Source organism: Urocitellus parryii, chromosome 10 (genome assembly GCF_045843805.1).
Source record: "Urocitellus parryii isolate mUroPar1 chromosome 10, mUroPar1.hap1, whole genome shotgun sequence".
Lineage (NCBI taxonomy): Eukaryota > Metazoa > Chordata > Mammalia > Rodentia > Sciuridae > Urocitellus > Urocitellus parryii.
Window position 1 is genome coordinate 17,838,265 of NC_135540.1, and position 19,046 is coordinate 17,857,310.

The 19,046-nt window shown below is 37.8% G+C and overlaps 1 protein-coding gene across 2 annotated transcripts in view; it reads right to left on the minus strand.

Moving 5' to 3' along the window:
• Positions 1-19,046, minus strand: part of Inpp4b (inositol polyphosphate-4-phosphatase type II B) — a 756,225-nt gene that overhangs the window by 73,989 nt on the left and 663,190 nt on the right. For both annotated transcript variants that reach the window (XM_026386173.2, XM_026386174.2), the window contains 5 exons: positions 12,885-13,057; positions 11,621-11,744; positions 10,456-10,573; positions 5,558-5,698; positions 1,695-1,792 (listed from right to left, as the gene is read on the minus strand). In XM_026386173.2, coding sequence (XP_026241958.1) covers positions 1,695-1,792; positions 5,558-5,698; positions 10,456-10,573; positions 11,621-11,744; positions 12,885-13,057 — 654 coding nt within the window. The remainder of the gene's footprint in view (positions 1-1,694; positions 1,793-5,557; positions 5,699-10,455; positions 10,574-11,620; positions 11,745-12,884; positions 13,058-19,046) is intronic.

Genomic DNA, 19,046 nt, shown 5'->3' on the forward strand with positions numbered 1-19,046 from the left:
TTAAAAATAGGATTATTTTGTATTTCATCTCTCAGGCAATATTTCAGCAAGTACTTCTACATGATTCTTTTACAGGTGGTACAAGTGTTGCTCATGGACTTTAACATAGGTTTTGAATGAGGATGATATATCAACGACCATTGATGGCTCTCAAGAATTGATGTGGATCAGGGGGCTGGAGTTGTGGCTCAGTGCTAGAGCGCTTGCTTAGCACATGTGAGGAACTGGGTTCCATCCTCAGCACCACTTAAAAATGAGTAAGAATAAAGGTATTTTGCCCATCTATAACTAAAAACGAGAATTAATATGGGTCAGGAACCACTTGGAAAGATTATTAAAATATGGGTTCAGGGTAAGTTTAGTACATCTGCAGTGGGGCTTGAGAGTCTGCATTGCTGACAGGTTCCCAGGTCAGGCTGCTATTGCTAATCCAGGAACTACACATACATTTTAAGAACAAGATAAACAGAAATCAAGTTGATAAAAATTCTGAGATTCACTTCCAAATTACAAATAACTTATAAACAGACTGAAGACTCACCAACATCCAAGTTAGAGTCAACTCTTTTTTTTTTTATTAATGACCAAAGCAAAAGAGTTTTATACATAATATAGTAACTTTTCAGGTAATTAACAAATTTATAATACAAAGTGTGCTGGTTGCTAAAAAAACTCTACCTGCTTAATTTCATTTTGACAAAAAACATTTGATGGAAAATAAAATAATATAAAAATTATAGTATGAAAACTACAAGTAAAACTTTCTGTTTGTACATGGGGGTGCATATGCCCACTGAAGAAATCTGATTCAACATTCATTGGGTTAATGAAAACACCTTAACATTCTGCCACCTAATATTATTACAAAGTAAGTATAAGACTGTAAAGCAGTGAACAAATGGCTTGTGATTGGATGACAGCTAGATTTCAATTATAATTTTTGGTTAAAAATATTAAAACATTCCCTACTTTATTAAAATCTAGTTTATTATCATTGTGAATATCTCAATATCTCAGCATATTTATACTTATTTGCAAATGAACTCCAAAGACATTCTTAATTCTCTGATGTTGGACTACTTAAGTGTTATGTACTTAATGGTGTAGGAAAAAGAGCTTCAGAATTGAACAATGGCCAAACCTTTTCCAAAGAAATGTAAAACACATTTCTATAAACTTGAATGCCTTAAGTTCTTCCTGTAAAATGCTGCAATAAGTATATTCAGTAAATTGGCTCCTTCTTTTATGTTCCTGGGCATTACATTGTGTAACTTGTGTTCTTTCTGATTTTCTCTTTATACAGTGTGTGACATGTCTGACGTTATCTTGCAAATTGGAGACTTAAGGATTTACTTAAGTGTTTATATGGTGAAGAATTATGCAAAAATTTTTATTAGGCTCAATAGAGGTTTCTAATGTTAAGTTCTAAACTTTAAATTTTTGTCATTTTCCAATGGCACTGAAGTTAATGTCCCTGCATGAGCTGTGGGACATATTCTAAAGTGCAATCAAGGTAATGAGGCAGGCGTCAGCCTGGCCACCTTGGCAATCAATCTTTTTGGTTCTCATAATCTCAAAATCACACTCAACTCCCATCCCATGCTTCTTTAGTCACTGACCTCGATGCCTGACCTCTCCTGAAGATTTATAATCAAGAAATTATTGTTATTGTTTTCTACAACTCATGTACTTACAATCAGGAGGCATCTTTTCCATAAATGTTGTATAATATTCTTTCAGAAGTTCAAAATTTTCATGGTTAATACTTTCTTGCAAAGAGACATCTCCAAACCTAAAAGTAGAAAAAAAGAAAGTAGTTATGGATTGTAAAAGAGCTCCAAAAAGTTACATTTTTTAATCGTTGCTTTATAAATAGATAACAATAGTTTCCTAAGAGAGAGTCACTCATTTTTTTTAAGCTACATTTCAAAAATGTGATTTCAAACATATTCTAGTCTCCACCACCCTGATTCTACCAATCACTCTGACAACACCAAACTAGTCTCACATCATCGCCTGTGAACTTTGACTAAATACCATATGCAAACATAACCTCCTGTGCATGTAGAAAACTAGTATCTGGTGAATGTTTATTTTCTGGGGCTGCATCTCTGCATGCATAGAAAATCCTCCCTCCCTCCCTCTCTTTTTATCCATTCAATCTTCCTCATTACCTATGGCAGCTTGAGAATGCTTCAGAAGACCAGGACAGGGCACTGTGCTGCATGCAGTCTTGTACACTGTCAACTGCCAGAGGAACATGTAGAGCCCTATACCCACAGAGAGGAGTTCACTTTTACAGATATTTTTTTTCCTGCTAAATTTTAAGACCAACCTTTCTGTACCAGGGCTCTTTTAGTCCTTCTTTAAGAGAAACCTTTCTACTCATGTGTCCCTGACTGTCTTCTCTTTGACAATTTCCCAAGTTCAAAAGTCCACTTGTCTCTCTTTTATAAAAGGATGCTGTATAAATGGCTCCCAGTATGTATCTACATCCCAATCCATATTTCTAGATTGGAATTCTCAGTGTGAGTTGTGTCCCTCCTATACTGACTTCATGTGCAACATAACCCAAACCTGAATCCATTTCCTCTTATTGACTGTTTCTAGACCTATCCCCGATATCCTGTCATTAACTGAAGTTCAAAACCCAGGCACCATTTTGGATTTCATTTCGTTCCCCCATCCTACCCACTATTTATTGATACCACATGTCTGCTTTCCCTTCCTTTTTTTTTTTCACTGTCACTATATATTAGGTAGTTAATTACTCTCCTCAAGCCTCCCAAATGCTCCAGTGCTATACCTCCAACCTCCTTCCCTTTTTGTCTATTATGTAGCATGACGAGATCATTCATTCATTCAATAAATATTTGCTCAGTATCAGCTGTGGACCCGGCATTGCATTATACATAAACCAAATGCTGAAAGAATCAATATCACCCTATCAGTTCACTGAACTTCAATGCTTCTCTTCTCCCCGTAATGACAAAGTCTGGTCCCTTTGTTCAGGACTGAAGTCTCCACAAAAGCTATCAAACACACTCATGGGAGTGTAGTTACACCCTTCTCCCTTCTCAGCATTGTCTTAACACCTCTGAGACTGTTCACATGCTCTTCCTCCTCTGACTAGAATGTCTAACCTTCCTTGTTGGCTTGATTAATTCATATTCTTCAAAGCAGGGAAAAGCTCTTGTTTTCCAAGGGACCTTCCACATGGACTCCCATTTCTTTCCTACGCTATTTCTGTCCTTTCAACATCTTTGATGATTGCATAGGTCAAATGTAACATGGTGTTGGCTGACTCATCCTCCTTAATGTATTGTAGTTCATTCAGCACAGGTATCACATCCCACATTTCCTATCTCCCTCTGTCCCATAGCTGGACATGGCAGTGCCTGGCAGAGCCAATGTTTAATATCTGTATGAACTGAACTTGGAGAATATGAATATAGTCATAGGAAAATTAAAAGAGTTTCTCCAGACTGAAAATACACTTTTCTAACTTATTTTAAGATACCAGAGTGAACTGGTGTTTTTAACATAGCATCCTCATGGAAGTAAGATTAGTAAAATCCATGTGCTGAAACCCTAACCCTAGTTTTGTTGTATTTAGTAATGGGGCCCCTCTGAGTAAGTGAGTTAGTTGGGTTGATTGAGGTTATGGGGATAGGCTCTGATCCTGTACATTACAAGAAGTGACACCAGAGAGCTCTGCACTATCTACACAAAGAAGAGGCCACGTGAGCACACAGGGGAACGTGATCAGACATCTGCCCTCACCAGAGACCAATGCAGCTGGGTCCTGGCTCTTAGATTTCCCAGTCTCCTGAAGTTTGAGCAATTAATTTTTTTATCTTTAAGTTTTACCTTGTCTATGAGTTAATTCAAACCCCAAATATTCCATATTCTAGTGTACACCAAAAAAGTTTTGCTATATCAAAAAGACACTATTTATCAGGCTGGTTCTTTTTGTCCCAAGTTGTGTGAGTTATGTTCAGGAATATCATTTGCCACAGACACTGCTTTTGATATGCGGAAAAAGATTACACACACACACACACACACACACACACACACACACACACAACAATCAAACTTTTATACTGATTTTAAAAAGTGTTTAATTATCAAAGAAAACTTCATGTACAATACTCTGCATACAACGATATTTTGATATATAAGTACTGTAAGAAAATAGACTAACAGCTTCCACATGGATTGAAATCAAACATGAAATACAAAGCTTCATCATCTACTTGTTAACTGCCAAATGAGAATTATGAAAACCTATGTTTTCCAGGAAACATCTTGTGGGTAAGAGGGAGAAGCAAAGAGAGAGTCTGAAAATAATAGCTAACAAGAGGCATGTTAAGCATCATTGAAATTCAAGAGAACTACAATTATAGCAGAAATGTTAGTTTAGTAAAAGACAGTAATGAAGATCTAAAATATATTTAACAAGTCATAGCAAGTAATATGCCACATACTTTAAAACAGTTACTTATGGGGAGTTAAGCAATCATTTTAAATACCAAAGACTCTCAGACTGTCCAAAGTTTACCTGTCAGAGACTTCTCCAGCCAGGCCTTTCTTTTTTTTTTTTTCCTTTGGTATCAGGGGTGAACACAAGAGGACAACTGAGCCACATCCAGACCTCTCCCCCTCCCTCCCTCCCTCCCTCCCTCCCTCCCCCCCCTCCCCCCCCTCCCCCCCTCCCTCCCTCCCTCCCTCTCTCTCTCTCTCTCTCTCTCTCTCTCTCTCTCTCTCTCTTTCTCTCTCTCTCTCTTTTGTATTTTACATAGAAACAGGGTCTCACTGAGTTGCTTAGGGCCTTGCTAAGTTGCTGAGGCTGGCTTTGAACTTTCGCTCCTCCTGTTTTAGCTTCCCAAGATGCTGGGATTACAAGTGTGAGCTACCACATCTGGCTTAAACAAGATGATCAATTCTTTCCCTAAAATTTTTTTACACCTGTGTTCTGTAAACTTTTATCCACAGTTTCTATAATCTTTATATGTAAATTAGGTGAAGAAGTTAAGTTTTCTGCTCCGAAAGAATAAGTGTTTTTTTGACAATGCCTCATGGAATTGCATAAAGTCATTTACTATTTGAGGAAGTCATTATTAAAAGACATGTTAACATTATCCTACTTTAGTTATAATAATACATAAAACAAGGAAAAAAACAGGCTGTGTTCATAAATTTTAACATATATAACTGGATTTACAATGTTAATATATATATGAACATAAAAAGTTCTCAAATTTAATATACACATTGTACTTGCAAGTGTAAAAAAAAAGTTGATCCATGTGACTACTTTGGTATTAGCCTCGACATGTGCCCCAATTTTTTAAATTTAAATTTAAATTTGGGCCAGATTTCCTTGAATATGAATATTTTACCTTGCTATATCAATTAACTTGGAATTAATAAAATGGAGAATGGTACCAATAAATATATCTAAATCCTATAAGCAGAATCATGTGGGATTTCCCCGCATAGCCTAAAAAGGAAAAAAAGAACAACTGAAATCAGCCTTGTACCTGAAGCTTACCTCTCAGCAAGAGTTTGTTGTTCATTGATCCCAACATTAAAAAGTACTGGATGCACACGGAGTAACTGTCCTTCTTTAATCTGTGCAGGTAGCGACTCAAACATTCCAGTTGGAAGCTTGACCTCTACCACATAGTGTTCACTGCAGAAGGAAAGGACAGGGAGGAAGCATGGCTTATTTCGTGTTTCAGATCATTGTAGATTCATTGGAATGTAGCCTGGATTTGGGGTTTTGTCTGTTTATTTTCTATTGTTCATTCAAGAAGCCTCCCTTCATATCCTCACCAAATTGCTTGGCACAGAGAATTGCAAATATTTGTTTCCATGTTTGATTTCTCTACATTACTCTGAGCTCCATCAGGAAAGGAAGAATATTTAGTTTATTTTTTTAGCCCCCAGGGCTATGTGTTTAGATATGGTCATGGTATTTGTTTTCTTGAGTTATTTTTAAAATCTCATCAGTTCCCAAAATAAAGAAAGTAATTGAACTATGGATATTGGATATTTTCAGCATAGTTTAGTCTGATGAACCAAATCATTTATAATTTTTTTTTGGCACAGCTCAATCATGATTATTATTGATAAACCCTGTTCGTGATAGCCTAGTGGAAATGAAATGGTTTAATTATTTAAGGTGTAACCGTTGAGAGTCTTGATCATTTTGCAACATTCACATACCACAGGCATATTTTCTTTGGAAATCTTTATTAAACATTATCACTATGGAAATCAGTATGGAGGGTCCTCAAAACACTAGGAATAGAACTATCACATAACCCATTATACCACTCCTTGATATTTATCCTGAAGAATTAAAGTCATTATACTGTAGTGATACATGCATATCCATGATATTGTAACACAATTCATAATAGTTTAAACTATGAAACTAGCCTAGGTGTCAGTCAGTGGATGAATGGATAAAAAAACGTGGTATATGCACACAATGAAGTTTTATTCAGCCATAAAAAGATTGAAAAAAGATTGAAATTATGTCATTTTCAGGAAAATGGATGAAACTTGAGGACATTATATTAGGTGAAATAAGACAAACTCTGCAAGTCAAGGATTGCATGTTTTCTATCATATGTGGAGCTTAGAGAGAATGAAGACAAAGAAAGATGGGAGGGAAATTTTCATGAAAATTGAAGGGAGATCAGTAGAACAGAGGAAAGGGACCAGAATGAGGGAGGAGAGGAGAGGAGGGAAAGGGGAAATACTGGGGAATGCTATTGGCCAAATTATGTTGTTATATTGTGTGCAGGTACAAATATGTAACAATGAATCCCAATATTACTTACAACTATAGTACATCAATAAAACGTTTTTTAAAAATAACCTTTAATGTTTAAAGTTGAAAATTTAAATCATTATTCATAAAATATGCTCAGCAAGAGTAGTTCCTCGCATACTTTGAAGTTTGTTGTCTTCTGATATAGTGTGAATTGCGAGTAGAAATGTAAAGACTTTCTAGCTATGAAAGAGAATTGGGAATCACCATCAATCGAGCAAATATGGATGTTAACATTACCTTCAGATGGATGGACACATTATTGCTCTTTGTTTAATTGCTTCCAGCCCTCCTTAGAATAGCATGGCTAACAGAGGGATGGGGTTTATTGCAAATCTTCCAAGAATATTTAAGCATCAATGAGACAGTACACATGGGCAAGTTGCTCTGAAGGTGACACGCTTTATGTAAATTTTCTGTGATGACTTTGTATTAGCTTAAGATACAATTGACATAAATGCATACATTTAATAACATAATCCAGAGCCTTAACAGGTTTACTGAGTTGTACAACCATAACCATAATCCAGTTTTAGAACATTTCCATCACCTTAAATGGATCTTTCATGCCTGTCAATCCCCTCTGACTGCCAGCCTCAGGAAGTCTCTACAGAGTTTATTTTTCTACATATTTCCTATGAATGGTTTCATACAATGGGTAGACTTTTCCATCTGGCTTTTTCACTTAGCATAATATTTTTGATGTTACCCACATCATAGTGTACACCAGCAGTTTGTTTCTTATTACTAAGTAGCATTCTACTTTATAGATACACTATAACACAATGTGCCGATGTTGTCATTAGTTGATGGAAATTTGGGATATTTTCATGATTTGGGCTATTAGGAATAATGCAGCTGTGAACATTCCAGCAAAATTTTTTTGTTTGAATAAAAACTTTGTCTTCTTATGGGTATATACACCTATGAGTTCATACTTAACTCTGTGAGAAACTGCTTGTTTCCCAAGTGGTGTACCGTTTTACATTTCCACCAATAATGTATGAACGTTCTGTTATTATCTGACTTTTTGATTATGATGATTCTAGTGTGAGTAAACTGGTAACTAACTGTGGTTTTAATTTCATTCTCCTAATGATTAATGATGTTAAGTATGTTTTCATGTGCTACAAACCATTCATAAAATGTATTTGATGAAATATCTATTCAAATTTTTGCCCATTTTTAAATTAGGGTTTCTTTTCTTTCATTTTTTATTGAGATACAAGCTATCTCTAAATATTTTGGGAACAAGTTCTTTTCAAATATATGATTTTCATGTTTTTCAGGAGGTGACTTGTATTTTCATTCACTTAATGATATCTTTGATGCTTCAAAGTTTACTATTTTGATAAAGTCCTATTATCTGTTTTTTCTTTGATGCACCTTGATTTTTGTGTCCAAAGAACTCATTAGTAAGCCAACTTATAAATATTTTCTCCCAGAAGTTTCATGGTTTTAGCTTATATTTTTAGATCTACATGGGTTAATTTTTGTATGTGGGTTCAAATTCTTGTATTTGCATATAGATAACCAATTGCTACAGTATCGTTTTTGAAAAGATTCTACACTCACCATTAAGTTATATTTCTTGAAAATCAATTGACTCTGAGAGTTTATTTTTGAACTCCAAATTCTGTTCTGATAACCTATGTATACAGATACTTAGACCAGAACTATACTGTCTCGATTATTATAGTGTTATTGAAAATTTTGAAACCAGAAAATATAAATCCTCCATACAAATTTTGAGGAGTATTCTGGGTCATTTTCATTTACATAAAATTTTAAATCTGCCAATTTCTGTAAAAAAAGACTCCTGAGATTTAGACAGAAATTATACTAAATCTATATAGATCCAAATACCATCTAAACAATATTGAGTCTTCCAGACATTGAGCACAGACTGTCTCTCCATTATAACTGTATCATATTAATTTCTCTCAGTAATTATTTTGTGTGTTTCGTAAACACTTCCTAGATAAACCTGTTTAATTGATTCCTATTTATTCTTTATGATTCTACAGTGAATGGAACTGTGTAAATCACTGTTGTTTCTAACAGTTTTCAAGACTGTGCTTTTTCCTGTTCTCCAGTGCAAATGAAGTCATTCTCCAGGACAGTGAAGCCGCAAAGGTTAGTGAATGGGCTTTGTCCTGGTGAAACTGAGAGAGGGCAGTTCTGCCTGGTGGGAGCAGCTCTCAGGAAAAGCACCACAGATCCCCACTGCTTCTGTCCATTATTTCCTATCTTTTCACTAATAACTGCTTCTAAAATTGTTGTATGCCTTTGATGGAGTCCCTTATTCCTAACATGGTGGTTTGAGATGACTCCTTCCAATTGCAAGATTTGCCAAGCTACCCATGCTGTCATTGGGCGGGGGGGGGGGGGCGGGGGGGGGGATGCGCCCATCTCTGACAACTTGAGAACTTAGATACTGCTTGAGGAGTATCCTCAGAAAAAGCCCTCTGCTCTTCATCTGCAAACGCCCTGGTAAGTGTCCCTTATAAATTGTGAGAAAAGTATCGCCTTCTCACTTTTGACAGTAAACTTCATGGTAATATACAGAGCTGTACTATTTCCAAGTGTGTATATGGGCAATTTTATTCCTTTTTCTTCCAATGAATAGCAAATGAAGCATTAATCTCCAAATGAGATTTTTAGTTTTATGAAGATGAGGATTGGCTTTTTTATTTTCCTCTCTCTTTATGTGTAAGAAATAGTTACCTATCTTCGAACTGTGTGACTCTCGGCACCCTTCAAATAAACTTTAAATATCACATGTTTACCGTAGACAGGAAGACAAATGTATTTTGTATTAATTTTAGACATTGCCTCCTCTTCATTTTTCTCTAGCATGAAAGGTTTTCTTCCTTTTGTACATTCACGCTTTCATTATGACCAAAGAATATTTCAATCTTTAAATAAACTCATGCAGCACTTAAAACTGCTAACAGTAGAATAGTTGAAGGTTGAAGGAATTCTGATTGCAACAACTTATTATGGGATAGAAGTCTTCTAGTAGAGGTCTATTTTACACACAATCATTTTTCTTAATTATTTCTGATATTTCGCCCATCATATACTGACCTTCAAAGCTATATATTTAAAACACTTCTCGGAAATTTCACAGCCTGAGAATGAATTGTCAAAAATAATTAAGAAAAATGGTGGTATATGCCCCTGACATAGGAATATATCTTTCCTAAAAATGTTGCTGCTTTTAACTGAATTTAATTTAAAGTCATCTCAAGAATTATGGAGCTATTAACTGAACGATTCCCGCAAAAGTAAAAACATCCAGAGCTTTAGACTAGATAGCTATAAAGAGAAAATGTTCTCCTCATGCACGCTATTATTTTAAATTTCTCATATGTCATGGAGAAGCATTACAGGACTCACCTGACTACAATTTACAAACATTTAAGGCTCTAGAAGATTTTCAAGATCTTGCCCTGTCGCATCATATGTATTTACTTTTCAGCAAAAAGGAAAAGAGAACAAAAGAAAACAACTCAAGCCAAATCTGAATTCTCCAAGGCTCCTTTTCCAGGAATAAATACAACATCCCAAACAAAGCAGAGTCTGTAAGAAACGGTCACACTCACCGTCTTCCTGTTATAACTGGCAAGACATCATTGGAGTTGGCTTCTATGATTTTAAATGCTACTTTCTTCAAGTCGGAAATGCCAACAGCCATGTCCTCTAGCATTCCAATTTCATCACCTAAACAAAGAAAAAGGAGCCTCTTTACAAACATATTTATAAAGAAAAGGTCACGAGCTACTACCCCTTCTTGCTGGAATTTGTTCTAATATTTTAGTGAAAGGGTTTTTGAAGGTGGCATATTTATTCCACGTACTGTTCCTCGAAGGCTGAAGGTTTTCATCAGAGAAATAAGAACCTTTTCAATGGACTTTCTGGAAGTCCATGTTCGCCTGGAGGGAAGAAGAATGCACGCTTTTGTTCAGGGGCTACAGAGAGATTTTAAAACCTTTATAAAACAAACTATCATTTGGACATCTTTTTATCGACAGGACTGATATCTGATTTCTATGACTGAAGTGACCACCACTGCCCAAGGCCCCTGGTAGCTTTGTATCTACATATACAAACTAAGAAAGCCTGAGAAAGAGATAGTTAAGTAGGATTCTGGATCATCTCTATCCAACAGAAACAGAATATGCACTATGTATAGTATACATTTTCTGTCAGTCATATTTATAAATAAGATAAAAAAGTAACAGTAATTTTAATAATATGTTATTGAACCCAATATATCCAAAACACCATTTTAACTGAAAATCAATGTAGAATTTTTAATAACTATATAAAATTTCCTTTTTTTAAAACTAATCTTTGAAATTGGGATGCACATCTAGAATACATTGATTTGGAGTAGGCCTATTTCAAGGGCTCCATATCCATTGGAGACTCCAGTAATGAATAGTGTAGTTCTAGATATTACAGCATTAGGATTTTCAAATCCACTGATTGAAAGTATGTTGGCAAAGAGCCTTTTATATTAAAAAAAAAAGCCAGAAGGCTTCTCAGGAGTCTACTTTGAAATAATCTATAATTCTATTTTCAAAACATAATGGGATGTCAAAGTAAGTTACAAGGTGAAAGAATGTAAAAACCAGAAATTACATTATTTCTGTTATACTTGGCACAATAAAGATTTACTTCTTATTTTTATACTTCCCTGAAAGGTTGATGTACTAAATATCATGGATAGGGACGTGATGGTAACATGTACTAAACAGTACTCACTGTATGTGCTCAGCAGTCCTTCATATTGTACTATCAACCCCACTGTATGAAGCTGCTGCAAGAAGTTGGGGTCGTGCAAACTCGTGTGTAATTTGATGATAAAACCACAAACCAATCCAGCAAGCTAAAAAAAAAAAAAAATCATTGAAGAAACTTACTGGGGTCAGCAATCTTATTAGTTCAATTTTAAAATAGTTTAGACTTTTAAGACATCACAGATTTAATTAAAAATTCTAACAAATCCTAACAAAGTTACTAGTCTTCATACATAGATACATAATAAAATAAGTTGGCAGTCTTTGATCTAGCAAGGCTCTGTATGAAAGTCTTGGGGAAGATAGTATTACAAAAGGGTAAGTACATGGCTTTTGGAGTTTGAGTTTGTTTTCAAATGTATGTATATGATTTCTACCAAGAAAACCACAAAAAGTTACTTAGCACTTCCAGACTGAATTAATTATTATTTGTACATGCAGAATAGAGGCAATTATTTCAGAGACTCACTGAAAGGACGCAATAAAGAACTATATAGGGAGTAGGACATAATTCCTGACGTGTGGTTAGCGCCATTGGCTGTGCACTAGCCACGAGATAGCTTAATGGTGGACAGAGACAGTTTGGTTAAAATTCTCCCATTGAATGGAATGCTTAAAAGGAGGCCTTTTGTCTCCTTCCCTGCATGTTTTCTGTTTATAAGACTCAACCCTGGGGGTGGAGGCAGGTGGGAAAAAGGATGGCACCAGCATGAGGTGGAGTAGTAGGGTCCTATCAGAAAAAGAGCTAGTCCTGGCAAGCTCTGGTTCAAGCCTTACTGCCCTGAAAATTTATTTTATAAACAAAATAAGGATTATAGTGAAATCCTGTCTTGGGAGTGGATAGAGAAACCGAGTAAAGAGATCCCTTTGCCCAGTCCTAGCTTGTCACCAGCAGGACAAGGCAGAGGTCCCTTCCCTGACATGTTAGCAGACCCCAGAGCATAATACAAAGATAGGTCACCCCTTCTTCACAGTCTCTGTGCCCTGGTCAATGGAATGGACGAGACTTGGCCATCTCAGTGTTTCACAAAGAAATACTGAAGGTGGTTTCCTAAGCTGCGTCTGCATGGTTTTCTGCTCATAGCTATCACAAGAAAAAAAAAATATGGGTGTCTAAACCTTAATAAAAAGGATCTTTAAAAATAAAACTGCCAAAGGAATAATTCTACCCTCATCAAAGAGAGGATGTGCACATGCAGCCCGGCTCTGTGGGAACCACGGGCACCTACTGCTTGGCTGAAGACGATGTCTCTGCGCAGAGTGAGCGTCAGGCACTGGGGCAAGCTGCAGGCCAGCTCCTGGAGCAGCACGAAGGTCAGCGACTGCTTGGCTCTGCTCACCACTTCTCCCATGCAGTCCTTCAGGGTCAGGACCAGGGGGCTCAACTGCTCATACCAGTCCTCTGGGGGAGGAAGAACAGTGCGATACACGAAGGGAGGTCTCGGTGCATAGAACCTATTCATGATTTCTTTCAGCACAATTAAACATACTATAAAGGGTTCATAAAGAATAGATTTAAAGATTAATTCTAGTGACTCCCCTGAACTCCAAAAGTCTATAGCCAGCGACCCTGTGGATCTCTCTCATTGGAGGTATTGCACACACTCACATGCCTCCTTGGCTGAATGCTAACTTGGGCACTGCCAGTATCTTAGTGGAAGATGCCATTAGACTGTTCATATGCTAGAAACAGAAATTTCTTCTATAGGTGGTCATTCAATTAGCTCTGTAATGTGTAACTGCTTCCCCTTCCCTGCTTATTTCTTAACTGATCCCCCTTCCCCCAGCCATAGTCTGCTCAAATCCGCTCTCTATAGTGTTGCTAGGAGTTTTCTGATCAGTTTGAAGCCAATCACTCACTCTTGTCTCCTTACTTAAAAAAAAAAAAATCATTAAAGCATTCAGAAAAAAAGTCCAAACTCATGAAGGATCCTCTATTGTCTCTTCTGCCTGTCCCATCCCATCTCTCAGAGCTTCATGTGCAGTGTTGAGCCCAAGTGAAGTGCAAAACACATTCTCCTTAAACCGCGTGGCTCTCACACCTGTGATTTTGCAAACCCTATCTCCCCTCCTAGAACACTTTCTGTACTTACTGGCCTGGCAAGTTCTTTTTCACCCCTGAAAATGTCACCTAGGCTCTCCCTCCTCTAGAAGTCTCTTCAGTTCCTCCTCCTCCCCTGCCCATGCCCTTGAAGTCTGGTGGCATTCACTTCCTCCTGTGCCCACAGCTTCTGGCCCTCCCTGCTGGGACCACTTGCATATTGTTTTCCTCTACAAAAAAAGTGAGTTCACAGAGGGGAAGGAATTTACTTTTTAATCACTGAATCCTGAGAACCTACCACAGTGCCTAGCACAGAGTAGATGCTTGAGTTTGAGTTGAATGAGTAAAGTTACAATAAATATAATAAAAGCTTCTTAACATGTCCAGGAGATTGAGAAAGTCAAGTTTTGACAATATTAGGGATTCACGCAGCTTTTCTTCAAATATGGATTAAAACTGAAGCCATCTGTGCTATTTGTGTCTATTTCTAACATATATCAATTATACAATCATGTCTTTACATCATATACCAAAGCCAAGTGCTATTCTATTTCAGTTTGTTTGGAGAGCAAAGCCCTGACAACAGTCAAATATAAATTTGGGGCTGTATGACATCCCATTAACGTACAAATAAATTAACACCAGGGTGACAAATACAATTTAATATGAAGGAGTACATGCTGCAAAATTAATTATGGAGCAGGTTTGAGATGATATGATCTTCTCAGCACAAAAGGAGAAGCATCATCATGAATGATGTGAGTGGTCGATAACCAGTGAAGACCTTGAAAGAGTTACAGGGAATGATGAAAAGAACCATGATTGTTGTTGTACCACTTACTTATTTTATGTTGTGGTGTAATAGACTAGATGAAATAAACCTAAGTAGTTGAAAGGATAATTAATGACTCTAACTTAATAAAAAGATATCCTCTTATTAATGCTTTATGCAAATGCCTGTGTGATGTCATAATACAAAGAACATTAAGAATGCTAGGGGTTATTATTGCTAAAACATTGTACATTACATATAATTCTAGGAATGACAATAATGGAGAAAGGGGAATTCACAAATGTCTATTAAATCTGTAGCCATTTAATAAAGAACACACACCTAGGATGAAATATGAATAATGGTTCAATTCAGACAAGCATTGACTATTAATTCTTACATCACTGCTATGTGTAAAGTGGAACATAGAGTTGCATCATTATATTCAGAAGAAAAGACAGTGGTAGACACCAATGGGGAATGGCCTGCATTTTGACATTTTTCCTGTTTGCATTGTATCTCTTTCTGTCTCTCTCTAATGTTGCTTCCAATACTAATGAGGACACTGAATCACATACAGAGAGAAATGGTAGGAAAAAAACTTCAACTGACCCAGATTAGATGTTAGCAGATAAGAGCCTGTGGACCAATTTTGTGTGTGTGTGTGTGTCTGTGTGCGTGTGTGCGTGTGTGTGTGTGTACATGTAGAGATCAGTTTCTGCTCAAGACAGCTTCAGCATAAAATCAGGCTTTTGTGCAGTAGGTGGCGCTGCTTTATCAGGCTGAGGGAGAAGTACTTGGTCACTCATTCCATTCAAGGAAATGATTGCCACTATTTTGGACACTTGCATAGTCCCCAAACAGCATGATCCTTTGTTTAAGCACCTAGCATATTTTCCTGTGTCTGGAGGGCAGTAACTTGGTCATGAAGGGGATATAGCCCTTCTAGTTTGGAAATTAAAAATTAACTTAGGGGTCTACTTTTTTCCCCTTGAAAAATATTGACTGACAATTCAAAATAAACAGAGCCATTGGTTTTTTCTTGATGGTCTTTAAAAGAGGAAACTTTGCAGACTTCCTTAATAGCATTAGGATATTACTTCCCTCACTCCTAAATCCATAATCATGATTCTTTAGTCAGTTGACTTTACATCACAAATTGTCATTGGTTAACAGAGAGAAAGACCATGAGACTAATTCTGATTTGCAGTCCCACTAGAAGAGGGGTAATAACCTGGAACAAAGAAATGCACTGATACTCTAAACCTATAAACAATGTTAGATACTTCTGATATAAGCAATATTTTGGTATCCCAATTTAGCATAATTATATATACTTTATATGGCAAAAATTTAAGGAAAATGACTATATAAGAAATATTAATTATGAATGAGAAAATTACAAGGATGTGAACAAGATATAATGTCTTCAAGATAGTACTATGCCAGGGCTGGGGACATAGCACAGTTGGTAGAGTGCTTGCCTTGCATGCACAGGGCCCTGGGTTCAATTCCCAGCACTACAAAAATAAATAAATAAATAAATAAATAAATAAATAAATAAATAAAAAATATAGTACTATGCCTCCTATGCAGTCGTCTCTGTAAATGAGCAAGGTAAAGATGAGAATTTTCTAGAAAAAGAAACAGCTAAGTTCAGCAGATAAAGGAAAACTGCACCAACAAATGCCAGTTGCAACACTGACAGGTTTTCTTCTCTGGCAACATTCTCTAGGTAAAAATCTCAGGTTTTGAAATAAACACAATGGGGTATGACAGGCCAAGAGAGCCTGAAGTCGGTTCGTAAATGGTCTTCTTGCTCGGGTGAACATTCCAAATCACTGGCACAAAGAACTGAAAATTCTGCTGCTTTCTTTTAAAAAGAAAATGTCTGGGGACAAAGAAGAAAGCTCCAGCTCTGGACAGTCTTGAGACTCTTGTGACATGTCCCTCACGTCTGTCGGTCCGTATCCTTCCTGCTGCACTTTCACACATGAACAGGTCGAGCCATTATCTGGTAAGGATGAAGATGGTGTTCATTTTTGCACTATCTCATCAAAGTCAGAAATTGTGAAACACACATAAGCCGCACTTGAGAGTTTAATTTCTTCCAGTTTCAGCGAAGATTCTGTACTCATCTCACACACACACACACACACACACACACACACACACACATTTTGTGATCTGGCAGCTAAGGGCACACACACCATGAGGTTGCGCCTCACCTAACCTCTCATACAGCTCATCGGCCTAGCTGGCACTTAAATGTGATTCTCTCCCCTGGGCTCCTTTCAGTGCCAGAGGAAAATATGAAGAGAATGTTTTAGTGTCTCTATAAAAACTTGCTGAGACTCCTTAACCCCAAGACCAACAAGCAGAGTCTTTCCTCAGGAAAACATAAAATGCATGTGGCTTAGCTGAGCTTTTCCTGAGCTTTGTAAAGGGAGTTGGAAGCCATCCAAGCAGAGCTCTGTTTTCTAGCCCTTTCCTCGCTGCTCTAACATATTCAAGTGAAGCTCACTGAAGGATTCAAAGAATGACTGCCGGGTGCCCCCTCTCCTCCTCCACACACCATCTATTTTCTGTACAGGATGTTCCCGTCCTCTGAGCTCAATGGCTCTTACATTGCTCAGGAGAAAAATAAAAGAGCCAAATATCAACCAACTGTAGCAGAGCGGAATACCTTCTTTCCAATTTCTAAGCCATTTTCTTCTCAGGTGTTTGATCTTCTTTCCTCATTTAAAATAATTAACTTCACAAAAGCTTGTAGCCCTATGTCATATTTGTTATCACAACTTTTCAGACAGAGGAAGAAGAAATGCTGAAAGATTGCACATCCATTAGGCTTCATGTAAAGAGACAAGAGGAGAAATGCTCCCAGTTCAGAAGATTCACCTGGGTAAGGAGATGACCAACTGTGAAGCCAAATGATTAAAACTGCCTCAGAGGAGAGTGAAAGCACTCCCAATGTTCTGAGGTCGACACAGACCAAATCCACAGCCAACGGGGGTTTGACTGTACATCCAAACTCAGGTCAGCACAGAGATGACAAAGGTTCATGTTTGTGGGGTGGGATGGGGGAGATAGACAACGCATTCACAGAGTTACTGCTGACTTTAGTCTATGCCTTATATCAACCCCGATATGGTGATGTAAGTGTCCCCCTGAGCGATAGCCCTCTCTTGCAGGTATAATTTTACAATGTGAAAATCACTGTAAAATTCATGAAGGTGAACACAGAAGGGTCGATTACTGATGAGACCTCCTCTGCAGATAATTTAGAGCTACACTTCTTTGTGTGGGTTTAATGCATGTGGCCAGCTTTGGTCATAGCCTCTAGATACCTGCACATAGGAAGACTCTGAATGCCCAGTCATCTCCAGAGATCTGGAGCACAGAAACTATGCTAACCACACACCAGTAATCAAGGAAAGGAAAGCACCTGCTGGGGCTGGGCTGCTTAGAACATTTTGCTGCTCATTAAAAACCCCCTCCACTAAGCCCTCCTGACTCTTTCCCTATCTTCATGATCCATCTCCTGATTCAGATCCCCCAAGAACTGAGAAAGCAACTTGTTTTTATCTATTTTAACAAATCATAAGTCTACTGTTTTACTCGGGTAACTGACTTGTAGAGAGAAAGGTATTATTTTGTCCCATAGTTTAGAGGTTCCAGTTCAAGATGAGGCAGACCCATCACTTTGGACTTCTGGTGGGACTGCCAGATGGCAACAGCAGGGAGTGTGTGGCAGAGATCACAACTCACTTCATGTCCAGGAAGATAAAAGACCAGGTTCTAACTGTCCCCTTTAAGGGCACATCTCCAGTGACTTCAGGCCTACCCACTAGGTCTAGGCCCCACCTCCTAAAGGTTCCTTCCAATAGCTCCACTCTGGGGACCAAACCTTTAGCCCATGCACCTTGGAGGACATTCAAGATTCAAACCATAGCATCTTCTTTAACTGCCAACGTGAGAACTCGGGCATTGGACAAACCGAATGTCTTATGCATGAGGTCCTATGGTGATACTGATAGTGGAAACACACGACCCCTAATCTTGAGTCTTTAAGAGAAGGGACTATGAGATGGAAAGTAACATCTGCAACTCAAGGGGTGTGATAAGTAGCAAAGCAGTGGGGAGGGAGTCAGGACAAGCTGGAAGAGCAGGAGGCAGAGGCAAGACCACTCGTCTCTCAAGTCCACATTCACTCATGAGTGTGGCATTTGCTGGTCCCACTCAGGAAGCCACGGGTGGAGAAATTTCAGGAAAGGTGGTGAGGTCACACCATAGAGGAAGGCTCTGTAAGAAGAGTGTGTGGGCAGTGCCTGGGTTGGTGACGCCAAGTCTCATAAACAGATGCCGAAAAGTGCCCAGAGGGAGCGGTAAGGGGCACTGGAAGGAGGCTGAGATGACTCAAGGACTCAGAGAAAGCAGGAATGAAATGAAGCCAATGTTGAGCATATAGACAAGGGAAAGAAATGGAAAGCTAAATGTGGACTGTAACTATACAGGGATAGGGAGGGGGCAGGGATGGGGTGAGCAGAAAAATAGAATGGTGCAGAGATGTATGAAAAG